Source organism: Rhinoderma darwinii, chromosome 11, assembly GCF_050947455.1.
Source record: "Rhinoderma darwinii isolate aRhiDar2 chromosome 11, aRhiDar2.hap1, whole genome shotgun sequence".
NCBI classification, from domain to species: domain Eukaryota; kingdom Metazoa; phylum Chordata; class Amphibia; order Anura; family Rhinodermatidae; genus Rhinoderma; species Rhinoderma darwinii.
Window position 1 is genome coordinate 30,105,253 of NC_134697.1, and position 25,590 is coordinate 30,130,842.

The 25,590-nt window shown below is 39.1% G+C and overlaps 2 protein-coding genes and 1 non-coding gene across 5 annotated transcripts in view; 1 reads left to right on the top strand and 2 right to left on the bottom strand.

Annotated features, from left to right (window-relative positions):
• Positions 1-931, bottom strand: part of DNTT (DNA nucleotidylexotransferase) — a 213,220-nt gene extending 212,289 nt beyond the window's left edge. For both annotated transcript variants that reach the window (XM_075843235.1, XM_075843234.1), the window contains exon 1: positions 729-931. In XM_075843235.1, coding sequence (XP_075699350.1) covers positions 729-931 — 203 coding nt within the window. The remainder of the gene's footprint in view (positions 1-728) is intronic.
• Positions 932-9,955: 9,024 nt separating this feature from the next.
• TRNAK-CUU (transfer RNA lysine (anticodon CUU)) lies at positions 9,956-10,028 on the bottom strand. Its single transcript has one exon. It is a non-coding gene; the product is annotated as a tRNA-Lys (tRNA).
• A 13,457-nt stretch (positions 10,029-23,485) lies between these two features.
• The window catches only part of BLNK (B cell linker), a 192,444-nt gene continuing 190,339 nt past the window's right edge, over positions 23,486-25,590 (top strand). For both annotated transcript variants that reach the window (XM_075842395.1, XM_075842396.1), the window contains exon 1: positions 23,486-23,560. In XM_075842395.1, coding sequence (XP_075698510.1) covers positions 23,486-23,560 — 75 coding nt within the window. The remainder of the gene's footprint in view (positions 23,561-25,590) is intronic.

The following is a 25,590-nucleotide window of genomic DNA, read 5'->3' on the forward strand; positions in this document are numbered from 1 at the left end:
TAATGCAGGCACCAAGTTGATTTGGAGCGTGTAACTGGTCGGGAGGAGGCTGAACTCTTAATGGTTGGTAGGGGATCAAATACTTATTTCTCTGTGCACAATGCAAATAAATATATATAATTTTGACTATGTGATTTTCTGTTTTCTTTTTTATATAATCTATCTCTCACTGGTAAAATTAACCTAGCCTAAAAATTCTAGACTGTTCATGACCTTGACAGTGGGCAAACTTACAAAATCAGCAAGGGATCAAATACTAATTTCCTTCACTGTGTGTGTGTGTATATATATATATATATATATATATATATATATATATATATATATATATATATATATATATATACTGTATATATATATATTAATTACAAAGTGGCTTAAACAGAAAATTTCTAATATATAATTATCAACATTTCCTCTTACAAAAAGAACCTTTCTAAAGATACACCAAGGAGGCTACAGGGAATTTACATTTTCTTTGACTTTCCTACAGATGGTCAATAGACATGGGTTGTTTTATCTGCTGTTTTATAGACAGATCACAGGCCATTGCAAACAGCAGCAAATACACTACTGGGCAATTGAGGGGAATATATACTGTACGGCCCTCAGACCTGCAAATGTGCTATCCCAAAATTCCCTGTTTTAAAGGCAATTGGAGCAGTAGGGTTATATCAATAAACTGCCTTTCCATGCAATCCCATTATAAATATGCATTATAATCCTACCTCAGTTCATTTTCGATTTGGAAGCCCCTCTTCCTTCCAAGTTCCATCAGAAAATTCCTCCGGCTGGACCCCATCTTCCTTTCCAAAAGATACAAGACTATTTCTTTAAACTTTACTTCATAGCAGTAAAGGGAGGAGGAAAGATGAACAAGTTTGGGTTTCTTTTTTATAGGAACCAGGGCTGGTGGTCTGACTAAGTTCATGATATCAGCTTAATGCCAATGCAATCTTGACTGTGCCAACTAATCCACTGGCAGCTGCTTTTTATATCTCCACCACCCATTTATTTCTGTTTTCCTGCTAGGTTGGTGGTTTGTTTGTACTAGATCATGTACATCTGCACAGATATTCTCTACAATGAACAGAAAGTAGAATTATTTTATATCAGCAAATTACTTAACAGATGTTCTTTCAATTCTACAGTACGACTCCTGCCCTAGTTACATGTAAGAACATGATACTAGTAGATCAAACATTTCTGTTAGTGATTAGACAAATTATGATGGAAGAAGCTTTATCACTTTCCAACAAGCACAAAAACACAACGATACTAATGGATGACCATCCATGACATTGTCTTATCAATATGTGTGATAGTTGCGGGTCCTCTGTCCTGTCTGGTGAGGCAGCCGTCAGCCACCATATCCAGGCAGAAAATCAATAGGGAGGAGGCCCCGGCTCTCTCTATTCACATCTATGGTAATAACGGTAAATAAATAGCCTGTTTGTGCTTCACACAGTATTAGGGCAACCTTTTAGGCCACACAAACTAATAGTACCCTTTTTTAGGCCCCACACACTAAAAGTGACCCTTTTTAGGCCCCATACACTAATAGTTCCCCTTTTTAGGCCCCACACACTAATAGTGCCCCCTTTTAGGCCCCACACACTAATAGTGCCCCTTTTTAGGCACAATACACTAATAGTGCCCACTTTTAGGCCACACACACTAATAGTGCCCATTTTTAGGCCCCATACACTAATAGTGCCCCTTTTTTGGCCCCACACATTAATAGTGCCACTTTTTAGGCCCTATACAATAATAGTGCCCATTTTTAGGCCCCATACACTAATAGTGCCCCCTTTTAGGCCCCACACATTAATAGTGCCAATTTTTATGCCCTATACCCTAATAGTACCCTTTTTTTAGGCCACACACACTAATAGTGCCCCCTTGTGGGCCCCACAGACTAATAGTGCTCCCTCTTAGGCTCTACACACTATTAGGCCCATCTCACTAAAAGTACCAACTTTTAAGCCCCATAAACTAAAAGGATCCATTTTAGTCCCCACACACTAATAGGGCTCCTTTTAGTCCTTACACACTAATAGTGCCCTCTTATAGGCCCCACACACTAAGAGTACCCGCTTGTAGGCCCCACAAAATAATAGTGCCCTCTTTTAGAACCCATACACTAATAGTGCCCTATTTTGGTCCAACGAGCTAAAAGTATCTCCCTTTTAGGCCCCATACGCTAATAGGGTCCTCTTTTAGTCGCCACACACTACTTCCTTGTTTTAGGCCTCGCATACTAATAGTGCATTGTTTTAGGCCCCACACACTACTAGTGCCGCTTTTTAGCCCCCACACACTAATAGTGCCGCCATTTAGGCTTCACACACTAATAATGCCCCCTTTTAGGCCCCATATACTGATAGAGCCTCCACCACACACAGTCCCTGCCAGGCTTATTTTCCAATTGCAACTAAATGAGGGGAACCAGTTGTCTTGTGGATACAAGGGATCTCTAGGCTTCCTCCCAGGCTATTTACCTTGGCTTACTTCTAACTTGTGGCCTACAAGGCATTATTTTTCTATTTCCAGCATTTTCTAGTAATGCAGCTGGTAGGCACTATTTATTTGGGTAACATATACACTGCTCAACTCTGGGACCCCTACCTCTCAGACAAACTAGGGTCCCCTGATGTTCATTCACCTATCCTAACCAGCCAATAAGATGCATACGTGTGGCACCATAATAATCATAACTTTCAATGGAGAGGGCCGTGTCCATGGAAACATCTCCCATATGTGACTGCAAAAAGGAGTCCACCCCAAATTTTTTGTCCATGGCCTTCACCAACCTTGATACGGCCCAGCCTAACTATTTGTAAAACCTAAAATACCAAGTATCTGAAAAACAAAATTTGTATTCCACACCCCAATATTATATCAGTGAATATATTATGTGCCTTTTGAAGGTTTTATGCTCCTGTAGCGCCTTTTTACTTTTTGCTAGGTTATAACCCCTTTGAGCATGCTAATAATTTGTCATAGGAGAGATTGATACATCTTAGATTGTTGTAAGGTAAAAACATGTTTGTTTGAGAATGTGTTGTCCTTGTCGCAGGATAAAATAAAGAGCTCCTCTCCATTTCACTGATGTTGTTCCCTTTCTTCTCACTGTCATACTTTGTACAGTCTTTCTGTTATTTATGACTCCTTGGAGATGCTTGTGATTTCTCGTGGAGCCTCCGCTTTATATTTGTTGCTAAGTGTTTTGCCTATTATTGCTTCACTCTCTCCATGGAGTCTGAATGCTTAGAAATAATTCTGACGTTCTGCCTCATCCTTTTGGGAGCTGTCTCTGTGGGATAGATTCATAATTTAAATGAATGCTAAAATATAGCAGTTCTGTGGTTGTGGCTTTCTGGGATGTTTTTAACGTACACAGAATAGTAAATTTATACATGGTTAAGAAGAAATAGCAGTATACCTATTACAAGATGCCGTCTCTGCTCCATGCACTATACACTGAAGAAATAATTCACCTCATACCTGAGCGAGGCCTTTGATGTTAAATCTTTACAAGAACATAGATCTAGAGCTGTATTACCCTTATCAAGTATCATTTGCATTTAATATATCAGTGATGTGTTTGTTTTCTATCTACGTATTACTTTTCCTGACACCTATCTGTCAGTATGTCAAATAAGTTAAACTGGTTTACTGACCTGAATATCACTGTCTCCCTGATTCCAGAACTGTTTTTCTTTTTTTCCTGGACCCCTCTGTTCCAGAGATATGGCCCAGTGTTGTGTTGTCTCCCTCTATTTGTTGTAGTTAACCAACAGGGCGTGAACTACCCTGAAGCTGCTTTGCGCTAATTGGTTAGAATCAGAGGCAGGGAAGCTAGCTCCACCCTGTTGGCTAACTACAGCAAATTAGCATATAGGGAACCAACATAACAGTGGGCCATATCTCTGGAACGGGGGTATCCAGGAGAAAAAGAAAAACAGTTCTGGAATCAGGGAGACAACACTATTTAGGTCAGTAAACTAGCTCAACTTATATGACCTGGTGACAGGTCCTTTTTAAAGCAGATCTGTCAGCTTACTATATTGCCCTCCTTAAAGGGTTTTTTTCCCATCTTAGACATTTATGGCATAGTCGCAGGATACGCCATAAATGTCCGATAGATGCGGGGCCCCCTAAAGTTCAATCCAGTTTAGTCGGCTCCCGCTGCCTCCCGGTCACTTCCTGGTTAGGTGGTCTGGAGTTACGGAAACAGCCAAGCTCACTGATCTACGATGCTTTCGTAACTCCCATAGAAGTGAGTGTGAGTTACAGAAAGAGTGTAGCACGGTGAGCTATACTGTTTCAGTAACTCCCATTCACTTCTATGTGAGTTACGGAAACAGTGTAGCTCAGCGAGCACTCGAGCTGTTTTCGCAACACCCGACCACCTAACCAGGAAGTGGCCGAAAGGCAGCGGGAGCCAAGTAAACTGGAACTGGGTTTAGGGGGCCCCGTTCTAGACATAGGTGTGGGTCCCAGAGGTGGGACCCACATCTATCTGACATTTTTGGCATATCCTGTGGATATGCTATAAATGTCCAAGATGGGAAAACCCCTTTAAGGCTACTGCATTATACCTCCTTCATTCTTAACATTGCAGCTCTGCCTTTTCAAATTAGCTGCTGTGTATAAGCACTAGTTCTCAAGTAAGTCTCTGCACAGAGAGATCATTTTTATCTCAACAGGGAAATAATGATTACAAATTTTAAGTATGTAAACCACCAATGAGAAAAATAATATTATCAAGTAATTGTAACACATAGATTGAGGCAAATGAGTCTCAAGAAAAAGTAGTTCTGCTTTCAGGCAAGACAGCAGTCGGTAAAACAAGGGGAACCGTAACTTGAAAAATGTCATTTCAAAAACACAACTCTTTCAGTCCATTTGGGACATCTCAGGTATTTTTTTGTTGCTGACCTTTACATCTTCCCTGCAAAGGGGGGGTTAAAACTATATAAACCTTTGAAAGGCAATTTTTTTTTTATTTTTATAAAATGGTCAGTCATTGTGATTAGTGCAACTTTATAAATAGTTTTTAGTAAAAATTTGTTTTACTTTTTGAGATACAGAGCAGCTGTATTGTTCGCTATGACCTGAATCTATCATTCCCGCGGACCAGACGGGTTCAGTGTCAACGGGTCCTGCGTGTCTCTGACATGCAGGATCCACCTGTAATCTATCACATCTAAATTATGAATTTAGATGTGAAAGATTATAGGTGGATCCTGATGTGATAGATTACAGGTGAATCCTGCGTGTCAGAGACACCCAGGACCCGCTGTCACTGAACCCGTCAGTCCCGCAGACATGACGGGAATAGGATTTAGCGAACGATACAGCTGCTCTGTATAGAGTATACAGAGCAGCTGTATCTCAAAAAGTTAAAATAATTTTTAATAAAAACTATTGAGAAAGTTGCACCAATCACACTGACTGACTTTTTTGTTAAAAGGTTTACATAGCCTTTAACATACATGCAAAGTCCTTGACATGCTTTTTTGTGTCTAACGTCAGCCCATTCTCCTCTCGACTTCTAGGATCGGTAAAAGTTTGTTTCTTATACAAAGTCCCCAGTCTCTAATTATAATCTAGTTCAATAGTCAGAAACAGGCCAGCACTACATGCACACAGAGGCTGAAGATTAGCAACAGATGGCACGAAAACATAAGATTCGGAGAAGGAGGAGACAGATTGCAGAATGTGAAATTCAACTGCTGTTTCATGGAAACAAAGCTCATCTGTTCTACACATTCATCGAAATGTTCACTTTTGCTCTCTTTATGCTTTTCTGTTTTCCCCTGTGCACAAAAATGGTGCAACATGCTGCCACAGCAAAAGCGACAGATCTAGGTCATGTAACTGTGTCACCTAACTGGAAAGGTTACCATACAGAAGTACCCCGACAAGTGGCATTTTCATTTTGCTGGATTTTCTCTATTTCATTTATTATGCGTTCTGTGTAAGGAATTGTGGATATTGTAAATGACATCAAAATCTTCATATGAAAAGAATATGTCATACACGCATATACCTCTACAGACATATTAAAAATAGGATTCTACAAACCACAAACACGCAGTTAAAAACAGCATTCAACCTAAATTTAACAGGTTTCAAAGCCATCTACTAGTCTGCATATCTACTATGCCATTGTATCCTATGCAATTTCTCAAAAGTTACCTTATGTGCACCTCCATTATAGAACCAAACCATCCTAATAAAAAGAGATCATAAGACCAGTTATATCAAGAAAAAAAAAATGTATTTAACCAAATAAATAGAATTTACAATATAATACATAACATTTAAAAAAAAAAAAAAAAAAACAGGACATAAACCAACAGGCTAGAGATGGTAAAACCTACAAATCTACATACTGTCTCGATCTCGGTATATGTGGGCCCACAAGGCCGCTCTGCCATAGCGGAGTGGCAGCTGGCCAAATCACAGTCTATACAAAGTCTATGCAAAGTCCTAGCACAAGGGTACCGGTGAGAGTCCAGACAGTACCAGAGGCTTTGGTACGGATGGAGCTTGATGTGGCAGGTGGCACCAGACATGGCGGATGATACCAGGCATGGCAGATGACACCAGATGTGGTGTATGACAGCAGGCATGGCAGATGGCACAACACGACTCCAACACTAAATAAGGTACAGGAACAAACACAGCATGGGATACAGGTAGAAGGGCACAGGAACCCTGGGAGCAGGATACAACTAAGGGACCGTTTGCAGAACTAACATGGGTAGACAACAACAACAATGCTCAGGCAAGGGGAAAAAAAGGGCGGAGCCCTTTTTATAGTCCAGGGTGATCTGTGCAATTGCATAGGGAATTTTTAGTAAGTGCGTGCACTGGCCCTTTAAGGCCGGGGACGAGCGCGCGCGCACCCTAACAGACAGTCCAGGGCAGGACGGCCGCACAAGCTGGCGTCTCCTAGGAGGGAGATGCTGGCAAGCAGCCAGGAGTCTGCGGTCGCGGACCTCCGATGGAGCTAAGCGGCGGCGGTCCACGGCCGCATCTGTAACACATACATCTACAGATTACATACACTTGATACCTACCCCCTTCAACACAATAGCCCTTGTATTACAGGATAATCAGAATATGTGAATACTAATATGATAGAAAACTTAGCATACCGTATATAGTACAAAAAAAAAAAAGACAGCAAACAAGCATATAAACTGCAATGAAGTATCTTATAACAATACCCCTATACTGTTATAAATCAACATAATATGCTAGTATCTGTTAAATAAATCAAATATATCCAATTCATAAAACTAGATCATATATATGGTCAATATACAACTGAATATAACTTATTTTTATATATGTCGTACTTTGCACATACACAAAATTAGTCCCTAGATTCCAATGTTCATCCCCCAAATGCAAATCCTCCGGTCCCACAGGCTTCTTCAAACAAACAACAATTGTTATACTGGTAGAAATATAAGGAGAAAATAACCAGAAATACATATATTAAATTTTTTATTTTTTTTCTTAAAATAGCCCTTACTATAAAAATGGCAGACAAAAAATACCTAAAGCTCCCAGCCCCGTTAAGGCCAATCGGATAGACCATCTGTAATAATACAATCCATTTGGTTTCTTTCTGGAGGAGTTATTTTTTAACATCATTGCTCCCTCTCAAATCCCTAATCTATGGCCCTAAATTCTCCTTATTCTTTGCATTGCCTGCCCTCCAGGTATCTCTCATGTGTTCTATGAGTTCCTGTGTAGTCATACCAATATAAATCAATTTGCACAGACCGGTGGCAAGATATAGTACTGCCTCAGTACTACAAGAAATATGATGGACAACTGTGAAGCTACTGCCACTTGCCAAAATTCACAAAGGACGATGATATTACTCGCTGCACAGTTCCCACAGGAGTAGGGCCCCCATTTAGGGCCTCTACTCTGAAAAAAAAAATAGCATTAAAGAGGAATGTAGTGACTACTGGTGAGTATATTTTTTAAGTTTTTAGAACTACGCAACATAATAGGTGGATATGATGGAAGATGTTTTGCCATGACTTTATCTGTTAATAGAATAGACCAATAGTTCACTAGTGTCCTGAGCACCACACTCCATCTAGAATTAAACTTGGTGATATACCTCTGCCCTTTGGTCAAACATCGGTTTATTGGATATCTTACTCACTAGAAGAGAGTCCCAGGGAGATTTTTTTTTCACCCTTAGATAACCCTTCCTAATGTCTTTTTGGCTATACCTCCTTCCAAACAACCTATGTGAGTGATCTGCTGTCCAAATCTGTTGCCCCTGGATCAGATAAGTTCTTACAAACTAAACCACTGGAATTGGCTTTCTACCTGAAGGTAATGAGAAGATGTATCATGTAATAAAGTGTTGGTTGACGTAGTTTTTCCAAAGATATTTGTAGAAAAAAATCAGCTTTCCATCTTTTTTAATTAATAAGTCCTAAAATTCAATATGAGATTGAATATATTTCAAGTCAACCTTATTTTTAACTCATTTGAATAAATTGTCAACTTAGTAAGGTTGTACACAGTCGACAATATATATATATATATTTTTTTTTTAGACCCCCAAGCAATTTGTTGTAATCTGTGGAGGAAGAAAAACTCAGCAGCAAGTGATGAATTTCTCTATAGCACAACTACAGGGGAAATGAAGAATTGCACGGTGCCCATTGAACTCACTTTGGAGACGCTCTAACTTTGGTTAATTGATGAAGGCCGCAAATGAGGGACTTTCTTCTATTCACTCAGAATGCCTAATAGGGTATTGGAAATTAGGCTTTCTAAACCAGTCACATTGTTTTCTATCCTCAATCTACTTTGATTTGTTCGTTTTTTTTAGTCTTTAGTGTTAGAATGTAGGAACATTATTGTGTGTTTCTCTGAAGAGCTAAAATTACGCTCCTTCTTTGAGCCTAAATTCGAGAAAATAATAGAAAATTATTTAAACAGCAATTTTACATGCGATTTTTTGCTTTTAAGGAAGAAGACTTGTTTTTAAAGGCAAATATATTAACATTGCATTATGGTATTGTATAAAATCATGATTGCATAATATCTCATGTAATTTTAATAAAACCTTAAGGTAAATAGTATCAGTTGTGGCATCTCATCTATCAACCTTAATTGTGCCCACATAGCTCCAACTTTTTGGAATTGAAGAACACCAATAATTACACACCTTTAAAGGGTTGGTAGCCTTGATAATATTGGCATTTATATGAGATTTCAGCTGTGCATACATTTAATAGTTCTCCAGTTTGTAATTTGTTTTCAGCTGAGCTGTAACTTTTTTATTGATAGGACACAGCAATTTTTGTATATACACCCAGGACCACGGAATAATATGATTCACTTCCAGCCAATAATAAAACTTCACAGATGGCAATAATAAAATACAAGAATACAGAAAATTATTAACAGTCATCACAACTTGAGCAATTTAAAGTATCAAATATTGCCACTTAAATTTAAGTAGAACTTGAACATTAAAAACTGAATTCTCCTCTTCTGACCTTGGGAATCTGTATGTCACCTGAGCAATATGGATGAAGCAGTAGGTTGGCTGTCCTTGGGATACTGGCCCCCGTGCTTACAAAATTATTCAAAAAAAAAATAAATGGCGGTGTTCACAACTAATCAAGTTTCTTATTTTCAGGGCAAGGTAGGAAAAGTGATCTGGCTGATCACTATCTGCAATGAATAGTTTTTATGCATGATGCTTAATATGTTGTCATTATAATTTTTATTCAATGGAAATAATGTGGCATTTTACCAAGTGACAAGTCCTACAAATGTTGCAGGGACATTTTTGAATTTGATGCATGGACTGCCCTTTAGAAAACCCTTCTATATATGTACAATATATTATATATGCCTTTACATTTGAGGTTTGAGTTGTAAACACACATGGCGCCCAACGTGGGGCTCGAACCCACGACCCTGAGATTAAGAGTCTCATGCTCTACCGACTGAGCTAGCCGGGCCATTAAGACGACAGAGACAAATAGTCGCAGGGTATAGTTTGATACCATTAAGACGACATGTGTAAGTGTAATAATTTAATTCGTCGCAGGGTATAGTTTGATACCATTAAGACGACAGAGACAGACAGTCAGTTATAATTGTGTTTTGTGTTCAGAAACATCGAGAATAAGGTTTCATTCTCAGGACGGTGTTAAATATAGAACAGTATGTTTAATGTGTTTAAAAAAAAAAAAAAAAAAAAAGACAGGCAAAGGAATGTGGTTCATTAACCGCAAAAGAGATAGTAGAAAAAAGAGAAGGCAAGAAGAATGTAGAAAATAGTAAGAAAGTTATGCACATATGTGGCATATTTATAGATGGAAGATTAAGTGACGAAGGAAAGTTAGATGAAGCATTAGCTTGGCAAAGAACAGCCATAGCCATAACTAAAGACAAGTTTACTGAGCAAGAAATACGAGACAGAAAGGGTAAAATCATCAAATATGTGTATTACAAAGAACGTATCCAGCCACCGCCCTATAATGGCGACGGTGGAATTCTAACTTCGTGGGAGTGTCCCAGTTGTGGTCAACAGAACCCGCCCCAAGTTGAATATTGTGTATCATGTCACTTTCCACGCCCCGATCCTCCCATATATGCCACGCCTTCGGCACCACTCCCCGCCCCAGGAGGCCATCTTGGTACACCTAAACCTGTTGTTCCGTTATATCCGGTACTCACACAAGAAGGTGGATTTTATAAGCCCCCTCCGTAGGATGTGGCCACGCCCAGCCCAACCAAATCAGTATGAATTAATCACCTTGTTAATTTTGTCATTTGTAGTGTTTTTTCTATTTACAGAAGTTCCAGTCTAGTTCACTGATGAAACAACACGTCATCATAATATAGAGATGGTGGCCGTCAGATTGTACTGTTAAACATTAACGTAGATAATTCCTGTACAATGGTGTGATAAATGATTGCAGATACGTATGTTGTTTTGCCGGCATTGAAAGTGTTAAGATTGTGAGAAGTTGTGAGAAATGAGTGTGTGACCTCCCTCCCCCCTAAAGTGTGCTGTGTTTGGGAGGAGGAGGAGGGGGGCTGACTGGGTGCAGTCTGCAGGGCTGATGAGACCAAGGGATTTCAATATGCACTGCTGAGATATATATATCAGTAATGTGTACAAACCTAAATACATTTCTTCTCTTTTGCGCAAGCGCTGTTGGTTATAAAAGTTACGATATTTATGTGTTATGATGTGATCAGATTTCATGTGTTTTGATCATTCAGATGTATTAAACTACAGATACGGTGAGACACGGGGTTTTGAAAATGTATGTGCCCCCACCGTTCCCTATTTTTATATACTGTTTATTGGTTTACAGTAATTAATGTTATCAGAGATAATATTTTCTGTTTTATTGAATAACTAACTACAATTGTTTTATTTTTGATTTCACACATGAGTTATGTCATTGTAAAGATCAAATGTTTGTCAGGAAAAAGTCATTTTTGTTTCAGGCTGTTGTACATTACAGGGGGTTAAATTAGTGTTATGTTGAGATGTAGTTGTGAACTCTGCTACATCACTCTCGCAGAGTCCACAAAGGGGGGAAGGGTGAAGGAACTGATCAGGTACAATTTTGGTTTATGTGTAAGAGACCATCCCCCTCCAGCAAAGTTACACAGGAGGCGATGTGACATCACTCACATGAGTTTTTATGGATTTAGATGAGGGAGAAGGCAAAACAAAACTTGTCTGGACATTGTTAATTTGATGTAAAGTTTTTAGGGATGTTTTATTTTTATTTGTTTTTGTATTAATCAAGTATTTGCAGAACCTGATAAAAGTGAGATTCTCAAAGTATTGTGGATTATCAGCTGAATGAGGAGGAGTTGTGTTTGGTAGCGGCTTGTGACACCAATCCATGGAGTACCTCTACGCAAGCATATACTTTGTACTGTACTGAACAAAATGGACATGCCACTGCAGTTCTCACACAAAGTCATGGACCACAGCAGCGCCCGGTAGCATATTATTCAGCTAGACTAGACCCTGTGGCCCGAGGTTCCCCATCATGTGTGAAAGCTATTATTGCTGTAAATTCAATGTTAAACAAGGCCTCAGATTTGGTCCTGGCATTTCCACCACATGATATTACTGCTATTCTAACTCAAGTACAACCGAAGCATTTGTCCACTGCAAGACATTTGAGATTAATCTGTGCGCTTCTTCTTTCTGAGCAGGTTACTTTATACCGCTGTACTACATTGAACCCAGCTACCTTACTGCCTTTGGAGCAAGGGGGAGAAGACGTAGGTAAAGTATGGTCACAATTTTTGTCTGAAACTGATGAACATGATTGTATGGCCCTTATGGCCCAGGAAACAGTGGGGTTCGCACATGTAAAAGATACCCCACTCCAAAACCCAGACCTAAATACTCTTTGTGGATGGTTCAAGGTATTTTGTAGAAGGATCTTTTCTTACAGGATATGCAGTAACCACCGAAGATGTAGTCCTAGAAGCAGCCTCCTTACCAGCGTCCCGCTCAGCACAAGAAGCGGAGCTTAAGGCCCTGGCAGCAGCATGCCAACATGCAGAAGGAAAGACAGCAAATATATACACTGACTCTCGATATGCTTTTGGGATTGCACACGATTATGGCCCCATATGGAGGGCAAGACAGTTTTTGACCTCTGCAGGTACACCTGTAAAGAATGCAGACTTTGTAAAATACTTGATGGAGACCCTGATGTTACCCACAGAAGTAGCAGTAGTAAAAATTAAAGCTCACACTAAGTTGAGTTCACCAGAGACAAAAGGGGAAATGCCCTGGCAGACGAAGCGGCAAAGCAAGCAGCACAGAAGCTACCCGTGTTAGCAGCCGTATGTCAGATAAAAGATCCAGAGGAAACAAGACCAGCTGTAAGCCCGGAACTACGGCAAAAACTTCAAGGACAAGCAACAAAAGAAGAAAAAGACAAGTGGACGGCCCAAGGAGCAACGTTACGAAAAGATGGCCTCTGGCAATGCCAGAATAAACTGTGCCTGCCTAAGACATTGTTCCCAATGATGGCCGAAATAACACATGGAGCGACTCACCAATCAAAAACGGCAATGATGGACTTGGTAAACAAGGTGTGGTATGCCCCAGGGTTTAGTGTGATGGCCAGCAGTTTTACACAAGGATGCATGATCTGTGCAACACATAATATTGGAAGAACTGTAAAAGTACCACAGAAGCACACACCCAGACCTATATATCCGTTCCAGAGACTGCAGATAGACTATATTCAACTACCCAAAGTTGGTACCTAGGAGTATGTGCTTGTTTGTATTGATCTCTTTTCAGGATGGCCAGAAGCTTTTCCAGTAACCAAAGCTACAGCCGTAGCCACAGCAAAGAAACTGATCAACGAGGTGGTGTGCAGATATGGAGTTCCAGAGATGATCGAGAGAGACAGAGGAACTCATTTTACGGGTGAAATCATGAACCATGTGTTGTCAGCTCTAGGCATAAGTCAAGCCCTACATACACCATACCATCCACAAAGCAGTGGGAAGGTTGAGAGACTAAATGGGACTCTCAAATTGAAAATCCAAAAAGCAATGGTAGAAAACGGGAAACCATGGACCGAGTGTCTACCATTAGCCTTGTTCTCAGTAAGATACACGCCCACAAAAAGAACAGGTCTCAGCCCATATGAGATCTTATTTGGGTCGGCTCCCAGATTAGGATGTTATTTTCCACAGGTGCTCCAAATGCAGTATGGTAGACTAACAGATTATGTATCAACGCTGAACAAACAATTGACCAAGGTGCATGCACAAGTCTTTGATTCCATTCCAGGTCCTGATTCAGTTGAAGGGACGTATAAGCTAGAACCAGGAGATTGGGTCATTGTCAAAAGACACGTGAGGAAGAGCCTTGAGCCACGGTTTGATGGTCCTTTTCAAGTTTTGCTCGTTACAAGCACCTCAGTGAAGCTCGAAGGAAAGGCAAGCTGGATTCACGCCAGTCATTGTAAAAAGGTTCTTCAGCCAGAAGAATGAAGATCTTTGCGGTTGTTGCGGCGGTTGTTGCGTGTGCTCTTATACAAAAAGGCAGAACTGCTACTCCTGTACACGTAATCAGTACAGAATCACTGGAACAGTTCAGGACAGGGTGGGCGAATGCCACAGTGATAGAAAGCAGGGTAACTACACCTGTAAGGCCAATGACCCGTGTTATACTACAAATGTGACTACAACCGAAGGGACTTGGAAAAAAAGGACCACATGGAGGGACTGTGTACCTTCACATAGACAAAACAGCCAACATTAGCATACAAGAAGAGACGCCGGGGCTGTGGTTTTGTTGTTATGAACCAGATTTACAGTATCGACAGAAATATACAACCAGTAAAAATAGAAACAAAATGATAAATAAGACTTATGAAAGATGCAACAAGGAGAGGCTCAACTCTACGATTGTAATAAAAGAAACTGATGGGATGATATTATGTATGAATAATAGCCAAATAAGAAATAGAAGATATTTTGTATTCTTGATAACAATTTTAAGAGATAGTTTTAAGCCACATATAACAGTACAAAGTCTGGAAAGAATCCCACACACTTGTAAGAGCGCTGTAACCCAACAGCAGAAAAAGAATGTACACTTCAATATTTCCTTCCCTGAATCCCCCAGCTGTCATAGACAAAAAAGAGAATGGTATGACCCGCTATTAGGAGGGGTAGGAACGGGATTAGGAGTATTGAATGGTATACAGTTAGAAACAGTTCGGCGGATAGAAGGGAACTGGAAGGGAGAATGCACCCTGGCGAAAGCGATCATGCCTTTTCATATACTCTCTGAGACCCAAGAGACCACCTCTCAAAATAGTCACATATTAACAAGGGAAAAAAGAGATCTGAAAGGAAGTTTTGACCCCCATGTGTATATAGATGCTATAGGAGTCCCAAGGGGGGTCCCAGATTAATTCAAGGCCCGGGATCAGGTAGCAGCTGGATTTGAATCATTAATCCCTATGATCACAGTTAACAAAAATGTAGATTGGATAAATTATATCTATTACAACCAGCAACGGTTTGTTAACTATACTAGGGACGCTTTACAAGGTCTAGCTGACCAGTTAGGACCCACATCTACTATGACTTTCCAGAACCGTATGGCCCTTGATATGATACTAGCAGAAAAAGGAGGCGTTTGTGCCATGATAGGTACTACCTGTTGTACTTTTATTCCAGATAACACAGGACCAAACGGCAAAGTAACCATGGCAATCAAACAGATTGTTTCTTTATCCGAGGAATTAAAACGAAATTCAGGTTTCACAGACCCATGGGATCAGTATTTCTCATGGTTAACCGGATGGCAGAAAATTCTGGCCCAAATTTGGATTGTAATCTTAATTTTTCTAGTGCTTTTCGCAGTTATTGCTTGTTGTGTATTACCATGTATGAAGAAATTAATGACTAAAACTATAACTGAAGTAACTCCCACTTTTATGTTTTCTTCAGAAATTGAAGGACTTTTACCAACTCCATCCATGAGAACAACCACCCTTTATCGAGACTATTGTTCTGAAGATGAATAGATAGTGTAGGGTGTGCACCGACTCTTTAAGTCCAGCTACAAAGGGGGGTCTCCTAATAGGGGAGGCTCGTCTCAAACTGGTGAAAAAATCCTTTTACTCCCCTTTCCCAGAGCACGGACACACTTAGGTTAAGAAATGAAGAAAATAATGATAAAAGGGGGGACTGTGAAGGATGGAGTGGACAGAAGTTAATGTTTATAATAATTTTCTTTCTTTAATAAAATATAGACTATAGAGTTGTGTACATAATTGTGATGAAGCAATAGTAATAGGATTAGATAAGTATACGTGGCAAGATGGCCCCTGAACAGGGACTACGCACTAATAAAATAACAAGTCACTTCCTGGCATGAACGAACTATGAACTATGAAGACATATCTAAAGGACCAGATAAGGGTGAACCTATCCAAGGATGACACAAAGTAACAAGAGGCTTACAGTGATACGTGCTTTTATAAAAGTGTGATAACATGTACCCACCCCCAGGAGAAAGGGGATATAGAACAAATGTGTGTAATAAATAAATCAGTGACGCCTCTCCTGATGCTGAGTGAGGAGCTTTATACCAGACTCTGTGTGGTGTGATTCCTTTCGTACGAACTCAGCGTATTATCCCTGCCGGTTGAGACTGATTAGTACCCGAACAATAAATAAGGTGCAATTTTTTTTGCTCAATTTACTAGTAAAAATTTTCAACAAAAAACTGCCTGAGAATACTTTTATAAATATACCTGAATATTTCTTTACTTGCAACTAAAGTGAACTATCCAACTATGTGAGGTGTTTACAGAAAAGATATGAATTGAAAAAACTTTAAAGGTCATTACTTGGGGTCAAGTTACAAAAACAAGTTAAAAAAAATATTTTTGCAAAGACTTTTCCTATCACTTACTGGAATTTTTATCACAATAATGGGCCCCAAAGGTCTAGCAGTCGACTACCTCATCTGAAGCTAATTCAGAGACCATTGTTTGCTACCAGCTACAATTCTTATAGGATTTTAAAAAAAATAAAAATGTTTTAATGATGTGATATATCCGATCCTTCCAATGATAGCGGCATAGTTTAGTATGTACTGTAAAAGGTACATAGCACATGTAGGTTGGTTCTCATAATTATTTCCTCTCATGGGCCTTCGACACCCCAGTCCAACACTGACTTGGATATATGCAAAAGTAGCCAAAGTAGTAGAGATACATCATAAATTTCCTACGAGAATTTTCCGCTTTAGTTTGTTCCTAGCAGCTCAGATAAATTTGCATTTTTTTCTAAAGAAAGTTGTGCAAACTCAAATAGCTGAGTGTGTAAAGAAGCAGTGATATTTCCCCAACCTGATTTCGTCAGACAAGCTGCGCTCCACAGCCGGGAGGCACACAAACTTCCTGTAGTTTTGACATTGCTATAATCATAGTAAACCATGCAAGTGCTATGAAACCCAGCAGCACTGGGAACCATTCCAAAACGATGGAAGTTTTGAAGCCCCTCAACTTTTGTAGGAAATTCAAGTAGTCAGTGAAAACTAAATGAAAACATATCTAGTTTAGTAACGCAGCCCTGACAGCTGTTAGTTATTGTTTTGGCCTCTTGGTGGACTTATTTTATTTCAGCCACTTTATTGGCACAAAGTTTTTAATAGGCCTAAATACTAATTAATAACATATTTTATACAGTTTTTCCCAGTAATGAAACTTGAAGCACCTATGCCCCGATTCAAAATCAGTAACAGCCCCCCCCCCCCCACCTATCATATGCCATTTATAATAGTGGTGTAGAGTATTTAGGTACCCACAGGCCCTACACAGCTACACTTCTGGGTTCCCCACCATTCCTGCACTGACAGTCTGCTTAGTCCCTTGATATCCATACGTCTCCACGCCAATGTCTGTGCACATTGCTACATGGGCGGCACAAGACCGTGGTGGCCAATTGTTGCCTGCTATGATGACATCACTACTGTATATTCGACACATCACCATGATGACAAAAAGTTGGTCAACTCAGTCACGTGACGTGTCATCGATGCCATTTAACAACACATCATCACATAGGAATTGATACAAAAGGTGGTTGGATCCCGAGTAGACCATAGGCACAGGAACAAATAAAAAATGGTAAAATGTTTATAAAATGGTGATGAATAATAATAAATATATATATATATATATATATATATATATAGTTTTATGTATAAGGCCTTGTTTAGGTTAGGTTCACGCTGCATTTGGACATTATGTTTGGGGGCACCTTTGAAACATTCTGCCTGACGTCTGCCCCAGACATATACACATGTGCAACTCTCTTCCTATATAGCTGCGTGTGTCTGCTGATGGCTGAAAAAAATATACCTTTTTATTACTACATTTGTATTGAAGAGTATAGTCGACTATGTTTTTCAATAAATTTTTGGCAAGCCCACATTTGCAGGCCAAGCAAAGGCCAAAAGGACATTCTTGTGGCATACGTTAGCCCATAATAGTCAATAGGCGCATAGGGAGAATTTCTTGGCATATACGTCGGATGTAGAGTGAGCCTATCCTTACCCAGTGTCGTTTTTTTTATTTCCCCATCTTCCATTGACATAAAAAATACCATTGCAAGACAAGCAGCTAGAAAAACAGATGAAATAGTTTTATTGCATAAAACACAAGAATTTTTTTTATTTTTTGCAAATTGCTGTATTTTTCATGAATTTGATTTTTATAAAGGTCTCCAGGTTAGGCAGTGTTGAATATGATACCGCATGAATTATTTCATAGAATGGCTGAGAACAGCTGCTGATGTGCTATGCAGATAAATGAACTAGTACTCTAGTGCCAGCAAGTGATGACAGGGAACATGGCAGCTAGCGAGCAGCACTAGTCTAGTAATCATGGAAGGCGGCCGCTCTGGGGTACGGGGACTGTAAACAATTGATGTGTGTGTAGTCTTTGGTGATGCCTGCACAGGGAAGACAAACTGAGGTTGACAGTCTATGACTGTTCACACAAGGAGGGTTATAAACAGATTCATCAGAGTCACAACCTGGAGGAAGGAAACTGACATATCATATTTTACTCTGGTAGTGCAATATGAAAGATGCATTCACTGGGTATAATGTGCATTTAAATACACTGATGACATCACGAAACGTTATTGCAGTAAACGTGTGAATGAACGCCGTTTTATCATGCAGCTGCCGTCATGCAAATCCAAATTCCAGGACCAAAGTCATATATGAGAGAATATTTCAAAATGGAAATATTGGGGCAGATTTCTGACCTAAGTTTCACCTTCTTTATGGCGCAAATCATTTTATACAAATTCATCAAAGAAGTGCGCCAAAAAGAACAGATATTTGCATCTCCAGACAAGTGGCGTAACTTAGCAGAAAAGGGCATGGCTTAATTGTGGACTAATGTAAGTCTACCCAAAGGTGGTAAAAACGTAGACAGAAGTGTCTAAATGTGCGCCAAATTTATCATTCAGCATGAGCCGCTGAAAAAAATTTGGCCCATCTAGTCTAGTTCTAACCTATCTAAATTTAAGGCAGTATTAGTAGATCTTCCCATTATCTTAAACCTTAGAGCACCTTTATCATAGGAATCTGCCTGACAGGTTCACTTCGTCCATCTACAACATACTACAACATATTTGAGCAATAATTTGCACTTTTTTACCGTTTTCCGCCACTGTTACCACTTTAAAAAAATAACAGGTGGGGCTTAGATGAAGGGGGCAGGACCACCAGCAGCCCGAGACATTTACTATAATTTACGCCATAAATTGGCGTAAATTATAGCGTAAATCTTATCTTATGGTGCCATGCAATTCGTCTAGATTACCAACACAGTGTAGGATACCCACAAATCAAGGACCTGTATAGTTGGCACTCATAGCACAAACTAGGTTAATATACCCGTAGATTACACGCTTTATTTTTAGAAACCAGTAACATAAATGATTTGGATAATTGACAGCGATGCTGCTTCATATCCTCAGTACAGACCACTACTCCTCTGGTATCACACACACATACTAAAAATCTCTGCTCTCTGTTGCATCCACCACGGGGCCTACAGGTATTGATAGTAGCCGTATACAGTGTAGCAATATAATGGCAGGTTTAACTTATAACAGTATGCAGTAAGCTCCCTCTAGTGGTGGCTGCAGGTTGTCAGAATACTTAGGGCCCGGCCAGACGTGGCGGAATTGCTCTGGAATTCCGCTGCGGACAGTCCGCTTCGGAAAACCACAGCGGACATTTTCTCCATTGGTTTCCACACCTTTTTAGTTAGGTTCGTGCAGACGTGGCGGAAAACTCTGCTGCGGACCATAGGCTGCGGTGCGGAATTTGGTGTTCACAACATACACTGGCTGTTGCGGACATGTAGCGGACTTGTTGCAGAGTTGTTGCGGAATTTCTCCATTGACTTCAATGGAGATTAAAAATTCTGCAATGAAATCCGCAGATGTTATGTGTGTTGCGTTGCGGATTGGTTTTACGAACAGGATATTTCTTCATTCTGACTGGACCTATGTGTTTCGAGGTCTATAGCCAGACTGAGATGAAATGTTTCAAAAGACAGCAGGATGTACTCTTCACCGGAATACGCAACAGCTAATCCGCATCAATTTACTGCACATTTTAGGCAAAGGCGCAACGGAATCTGCAACGCAGATTATGTGCGGCATTGATGCGGACAGTGTCGGCAGGAATACGCCACGTCTGGCCATGCCCTTACAGATATATAAATAAATTAATCAGCACAGAATTTTGAACTGATTTAGATAAAAAAGAACAAAATGATAATTATAAAGTTATAAAATGATAATTAAGAGTGGACCTTAAGGCCATGTTCGGATGTGGCAGAATTTTTCCGCTGCAAATGTTGGTGCAGATTCGGGGCATTTACACAACGAATCTGCAGCAACATTTGCATATTTGACAGGTAATTCAGACGTTGCAGATATCACAGCAGACTTGCCACAGATTTAAGTTTTTGCATTGCAAAGGCTGAAATCCGCAGTGAAATTCCTCTTCTTCTCCGCAATGTAATGAGCATGCTGCGGAGGGGAAATTAAACTAAGTTTCCTAAAAATTTATAGAAACAAATGTAAAAAACGGCTGCTGCAGAATTCCACTGCAGACTGTCCACAGCGGAATTCAACATCACTTCCGCCACGTCTGAATGTGCCCTAACTTTGTCACACCTGGTTTGTTATTGCTGCATTTAATAACACAATATGAAAAAAACGACACGTAAAAATGTTTTTGCTATGGTGACTGTGGTGAATGTTTTTGCTAAGGGATTGGAGTAGTAGTAGTTTGTAATAATGAGGTGAGTAGTCTAGACAATGGAGTTGGCACTGTCTTAATTTGCGTGCTGCTTAAACTGTTTTTCCTCTCCAGGAGGCGCTATCCAGAAAACATATCACTTATTAAAGAGTCACAAACATATGTACTTTAGTCCCAGGCAAACAGTCATTTTAAAGGTGGACTCCGGCCACACCTCACATCTTGAAAGTTAATAAGGTAAGAACAGTTGTGTACGTGTTATCATACAACCTTAGAAAAGTTTTGTATTGTCTATAAATGTTATTTAAGAATTTTCTGTTGTTGACTCATATTGCACGTGTCTTTGCATCGCTTCTTATTTCAGTGACATTAAATACAGGAACCATATACAGTACAATGTAAACTGAGGATATGAGAAACGAAGAGGCTGGAAGTGACAGCAACCAACATGCAGGACATTTAGAAACAGAACTAAAACCGCTCCCTATTGCTTGTCAAGTCTATTAATAAACATTATATTACGCGGGATTTACTTCTTTTTTGTAATAGTTTCTAATATCTCCATGTTCAGAGGCACAATTAATGATCGTATGATACTTTGTACATTTTGCAATTTAATAATGTGCCAAATAGTGTCATTATTAGAGATGAGCGAATTTCTAAAAATTTTGTTTCGGGTCCGATTCGATCAAATCAGCCGTCCGATTTTGTTTGGTCCGAATAAATTTGCTACGAATTGCACTGAAACCTTGTTTCTGACTCTCTGATGTCTCGTGCGACTTTATCCTAGATGTAATGTAATTTAACAGTGGGTAAGTGGGACGCTTGGCACTTACTAATATCACCTATACAGTATAACGGTGTCTGTTTAACCTCATGAACGCTCATCACCCCCGTTCCCAATGTATCTGTTTAAAGGATACCAATAATGTCTATGGTGACAGACGCCGCTGTTTATCATCCGTCACAGCCTCTGTTTAACGTATACGTTGGGAGATTATTCCAACGTATTTGTCAATTGTAGGCATAAAAACGTGATGTGAACAAAGCCTACGTGCCAGATATAACCCTTATCCACTGGATAACCGCCATTTTGCAGCAATTCGTGCCCAGCAAACACCAAAGGATTACCATTTTACCGAATCCGCAGCTTTTGGGAAAGTAACCGGATTTGATTTGTGTAGAATAGATTCGCTCATCTCTAGTTATTATTTACAATAAACAGTAAGCAGGAATAATAAAAAAATCAGCTCTGACAGACGGGGAAAAGCAATGAATAGTTTTGCTCCTCGCTGCTGACAGTGTATTAAGATTCACAATAGAGAATAGTATGACTGCAATATGTACTAATAGTAATATACATCCCATAGTAAAACAGGACAGCATAGTATGGTGACAGTTACGCTTTAATATGGCATCAACAGGACCCAAAAGAATGAAAACGCTTTAACAGGACGCAGAAACATACGATATTGGTGTGCAGCAACTTTTTCATTAGAGGTATGTTCTCCAATAATTTTTCTGCTTGCGCTCTTCCAAGGGTTTGGACCTTTAAGTCTATTCTGATTAAAGAACAAATTCCCAATTATTGTAATTGTTGGACGCTCAGATGTTTAATTAGATTAAATTGGATTAGGTTAAATACCTGATAAAATTCAGAAGAGCGTTACATTTTTGTGGTAACGTTTATTCTATTGCCAAAACATGTTTAGGTTTTTTAGGTGATTCCTATTACCACATAGTTTGTGTAGTTTTAGAGAGTTTAGTTTCTTAAGGTATTTTTAAATGGCCCGATACAGGCCGTGAAAGTGAGCGCCGATCAACAAGATCACAAATCCTAGCAATTAGCTGTAATCTGTGGGGAAACCTTGGAGTAAGTGTACAATTTTCCTGCAGCACTACCACAGGGGAAATGAAATATTACACCGTAGCTATTTATATCAATCTGTTGTCTGTGTATTGCAGGACAGGATAGGTCCTCCAGAGTGAGAGATGCTCTATGTAATCACACTCCACTCTGGCCGAGAGATGAGGAACCTGAACAGATGACCTCCTCTATTAACTTAGAATCCTCCAATAGGGTATATGAAAATGGGTGTTCTAAATGCTATTTCCACATTTCCAACCCTTTTTCTTTTATTGCTCCAATGGATCTAAAATAAAACATAAAGCAATAGTCGTGATAAAAAATACCCTTATTTGTAGTCTGTAACCATGCCGATACATAGGGGCTGTATACACAAAACGGTTAGATATTTTTAAATCAAGATTATTTGCAAAATTGCTTCATGTTTTATTTTAGATTTATTTGGGAAAAAAACATGGATACAAAGGCGGACATACCTTTTAAAAATTAATAAGGTTGTAACATTTGGAGTTTATTTTGACTATTTTTTGAAATTTTAAACTCTTTTAACCTAATCTTTCAAAATGTTTTTTTTAGGGTTAGAGCTTTGGCTGCGTGGGGGTTAAGTCATGTTTCACAAAGCTAGACTGCTAAGGACACTTCCTCTTTGAGAATTAGCAAATCTGTCAGAGCAGCTGAGCACATACTACTGTATTTAATAGAATCCCTTCAAATCTCCAGATTAGACCATGGCTTTTAAACTCCCGCTCCGAGAAGACTTTGAAAGTTGGACAACTTCACAAATTGCAGATCTTTTTAAGCAGGTAAGAACGTATGACATGATGTACTGAATACAAGAATCCCAGAGTTATGGGAGTGATGGCTGAATACTGGCTCAAGCAGATATATTTGTTTACATTAGAGGGTCTAAACTTTATTTTTTATAAAGAAAGTTGACGTAGCACTGCTCTAACTATGCTCTAACTCTGTAAAGTAATGACGTTCAAATTCCAGCTTTAGGGTCAACGGGGCAGACTATTTACTCAAACCATACAGTGTCTCTTTCTGGACATTGAACTTATAGAATCATTGTACAGATTGTATCCATAGAGAATGCTACTGTATATTGACGTCTATAAGTAAATCAACACAGCGTTTTCCGGAACATATGGTCCAGAGGTCAGTGCTCTGGGATCACATTTCATCATAGTTCATATAACTAAAAGACGTATTATTTATGTGAGATCACAGCCAAGTATTTGTTACAATGTATCTATTCCAGACAATCCTTTGTGAAAGTTTTTTTCTGCATTTTTGTGTGTTTTTCATTGCGTTTTTTTATGGCTTTTTCAAATGACTTTTTTGATGCGTTTTCTGTTGTAGCAAAATGTTATATTAAAGTCTATAGTAAAATATAAAATGCACTTCATACAATTTCATACATATTCATTTCTGTCATTTTTTTAACCAATTTTGGTATCAGTGGAGTCTTTTTCCAAACGGAGAATGCTCTGGGTATAGTGTTTTTTTTAGGTGTTTCTCCCCATAGGCTTTTCCTATAGGACTTTTGAAAGACCATATAACAATTTACAAAACAATCACCAAAATCACCACTAAAAACGCAATAAAAAAATGCAAGATACATGTTCTTTTTTATGCAGTCTAAATTTCCAGTAAAATTGTGTATGTGAAGGAGGCCTAATACCCCTCCAGTTGGTAATTTTCAAGACTGTAGCCTAACAGCTAATAAACCGAAACTTTTAATAGCATTCACGCAGAACCGGTTTTAAAGGCTACCTTTAAATCCAATTTTATATATATATATATATATATATATATATATATATATATATAACAATGTTTTTGGTGATTTAAGTCAACTTTTAAATTGACTAATTAAAAAATGTTTTTACTTTTTAAAATACAGCTTCTATGTATCCTGTATACATGGAATCTATATCCTACCATCAAGGCCGATTCCGTCAGGTTAGCTGGACTGACGGCTCTGGTAAATGCTGGTTAAAGTTGATGAACTTAGATAGGATAATTTTTCGCTGGATCTTGCGTGTCAGAAACACGCAGGACCGGCTATCACCAGAGCTGCCAGTCCAGCTGACCTGACGGAATTAGCTTTGACGGCAGGTTACAGGTATTTTGGGGCGACGTTGACAATAGCTGGAGTTTTCTCACATTTTTAGTAATCACTTATAGAATACAAGAAAACAAGGCTTTAGGTCGAGACTTTACAGATGTACACATGGGCTTTATTGGATTACCCAGTTATATGACAGTAAGGATGGGGAAATCCTTTCTGCCACTTTGGCCTTTGTATAAAGGCTTCCACAATCTGAGGCTGGGTTCCAAGGATGTGCTGTCTGACAATCACATATAGAAGGCTGTGGTTGCTGTTGTTGATGCTGTGGTTGTTAGGAAGTATATCCTTAGCAACCAGTCTGTCTGTCTGGATTGTTCTTTGGTGACATTAGGGACAGGTAAAAGTAATATATATTAGTGCATTGTCTGTCTAACACCTTAGGGACATATTTGGGGCTTTTTTTTCTTTCTTTTTTCATCACCGCATTCAGAAAGCCACAACTTTTATTATTTTCCCTCTGCCATAGCTGTATATTATCAATGAGTTTTTTATTAACAACATTTTGGGGTGCATATGATTTATTGATTAGATTTTATTCTTATTTTGTGGGGGGAAGAAGAAACAAAAATAACCAACTCCGTTATTGTATTTTATTTATTTTTAATGCAGTTCACTGTGTGATAGAGATAACATAATAACTTTATTCTATGGGCTGTTACCATGACGGCGATATCAAATATGTCTACATCTTTATGTATT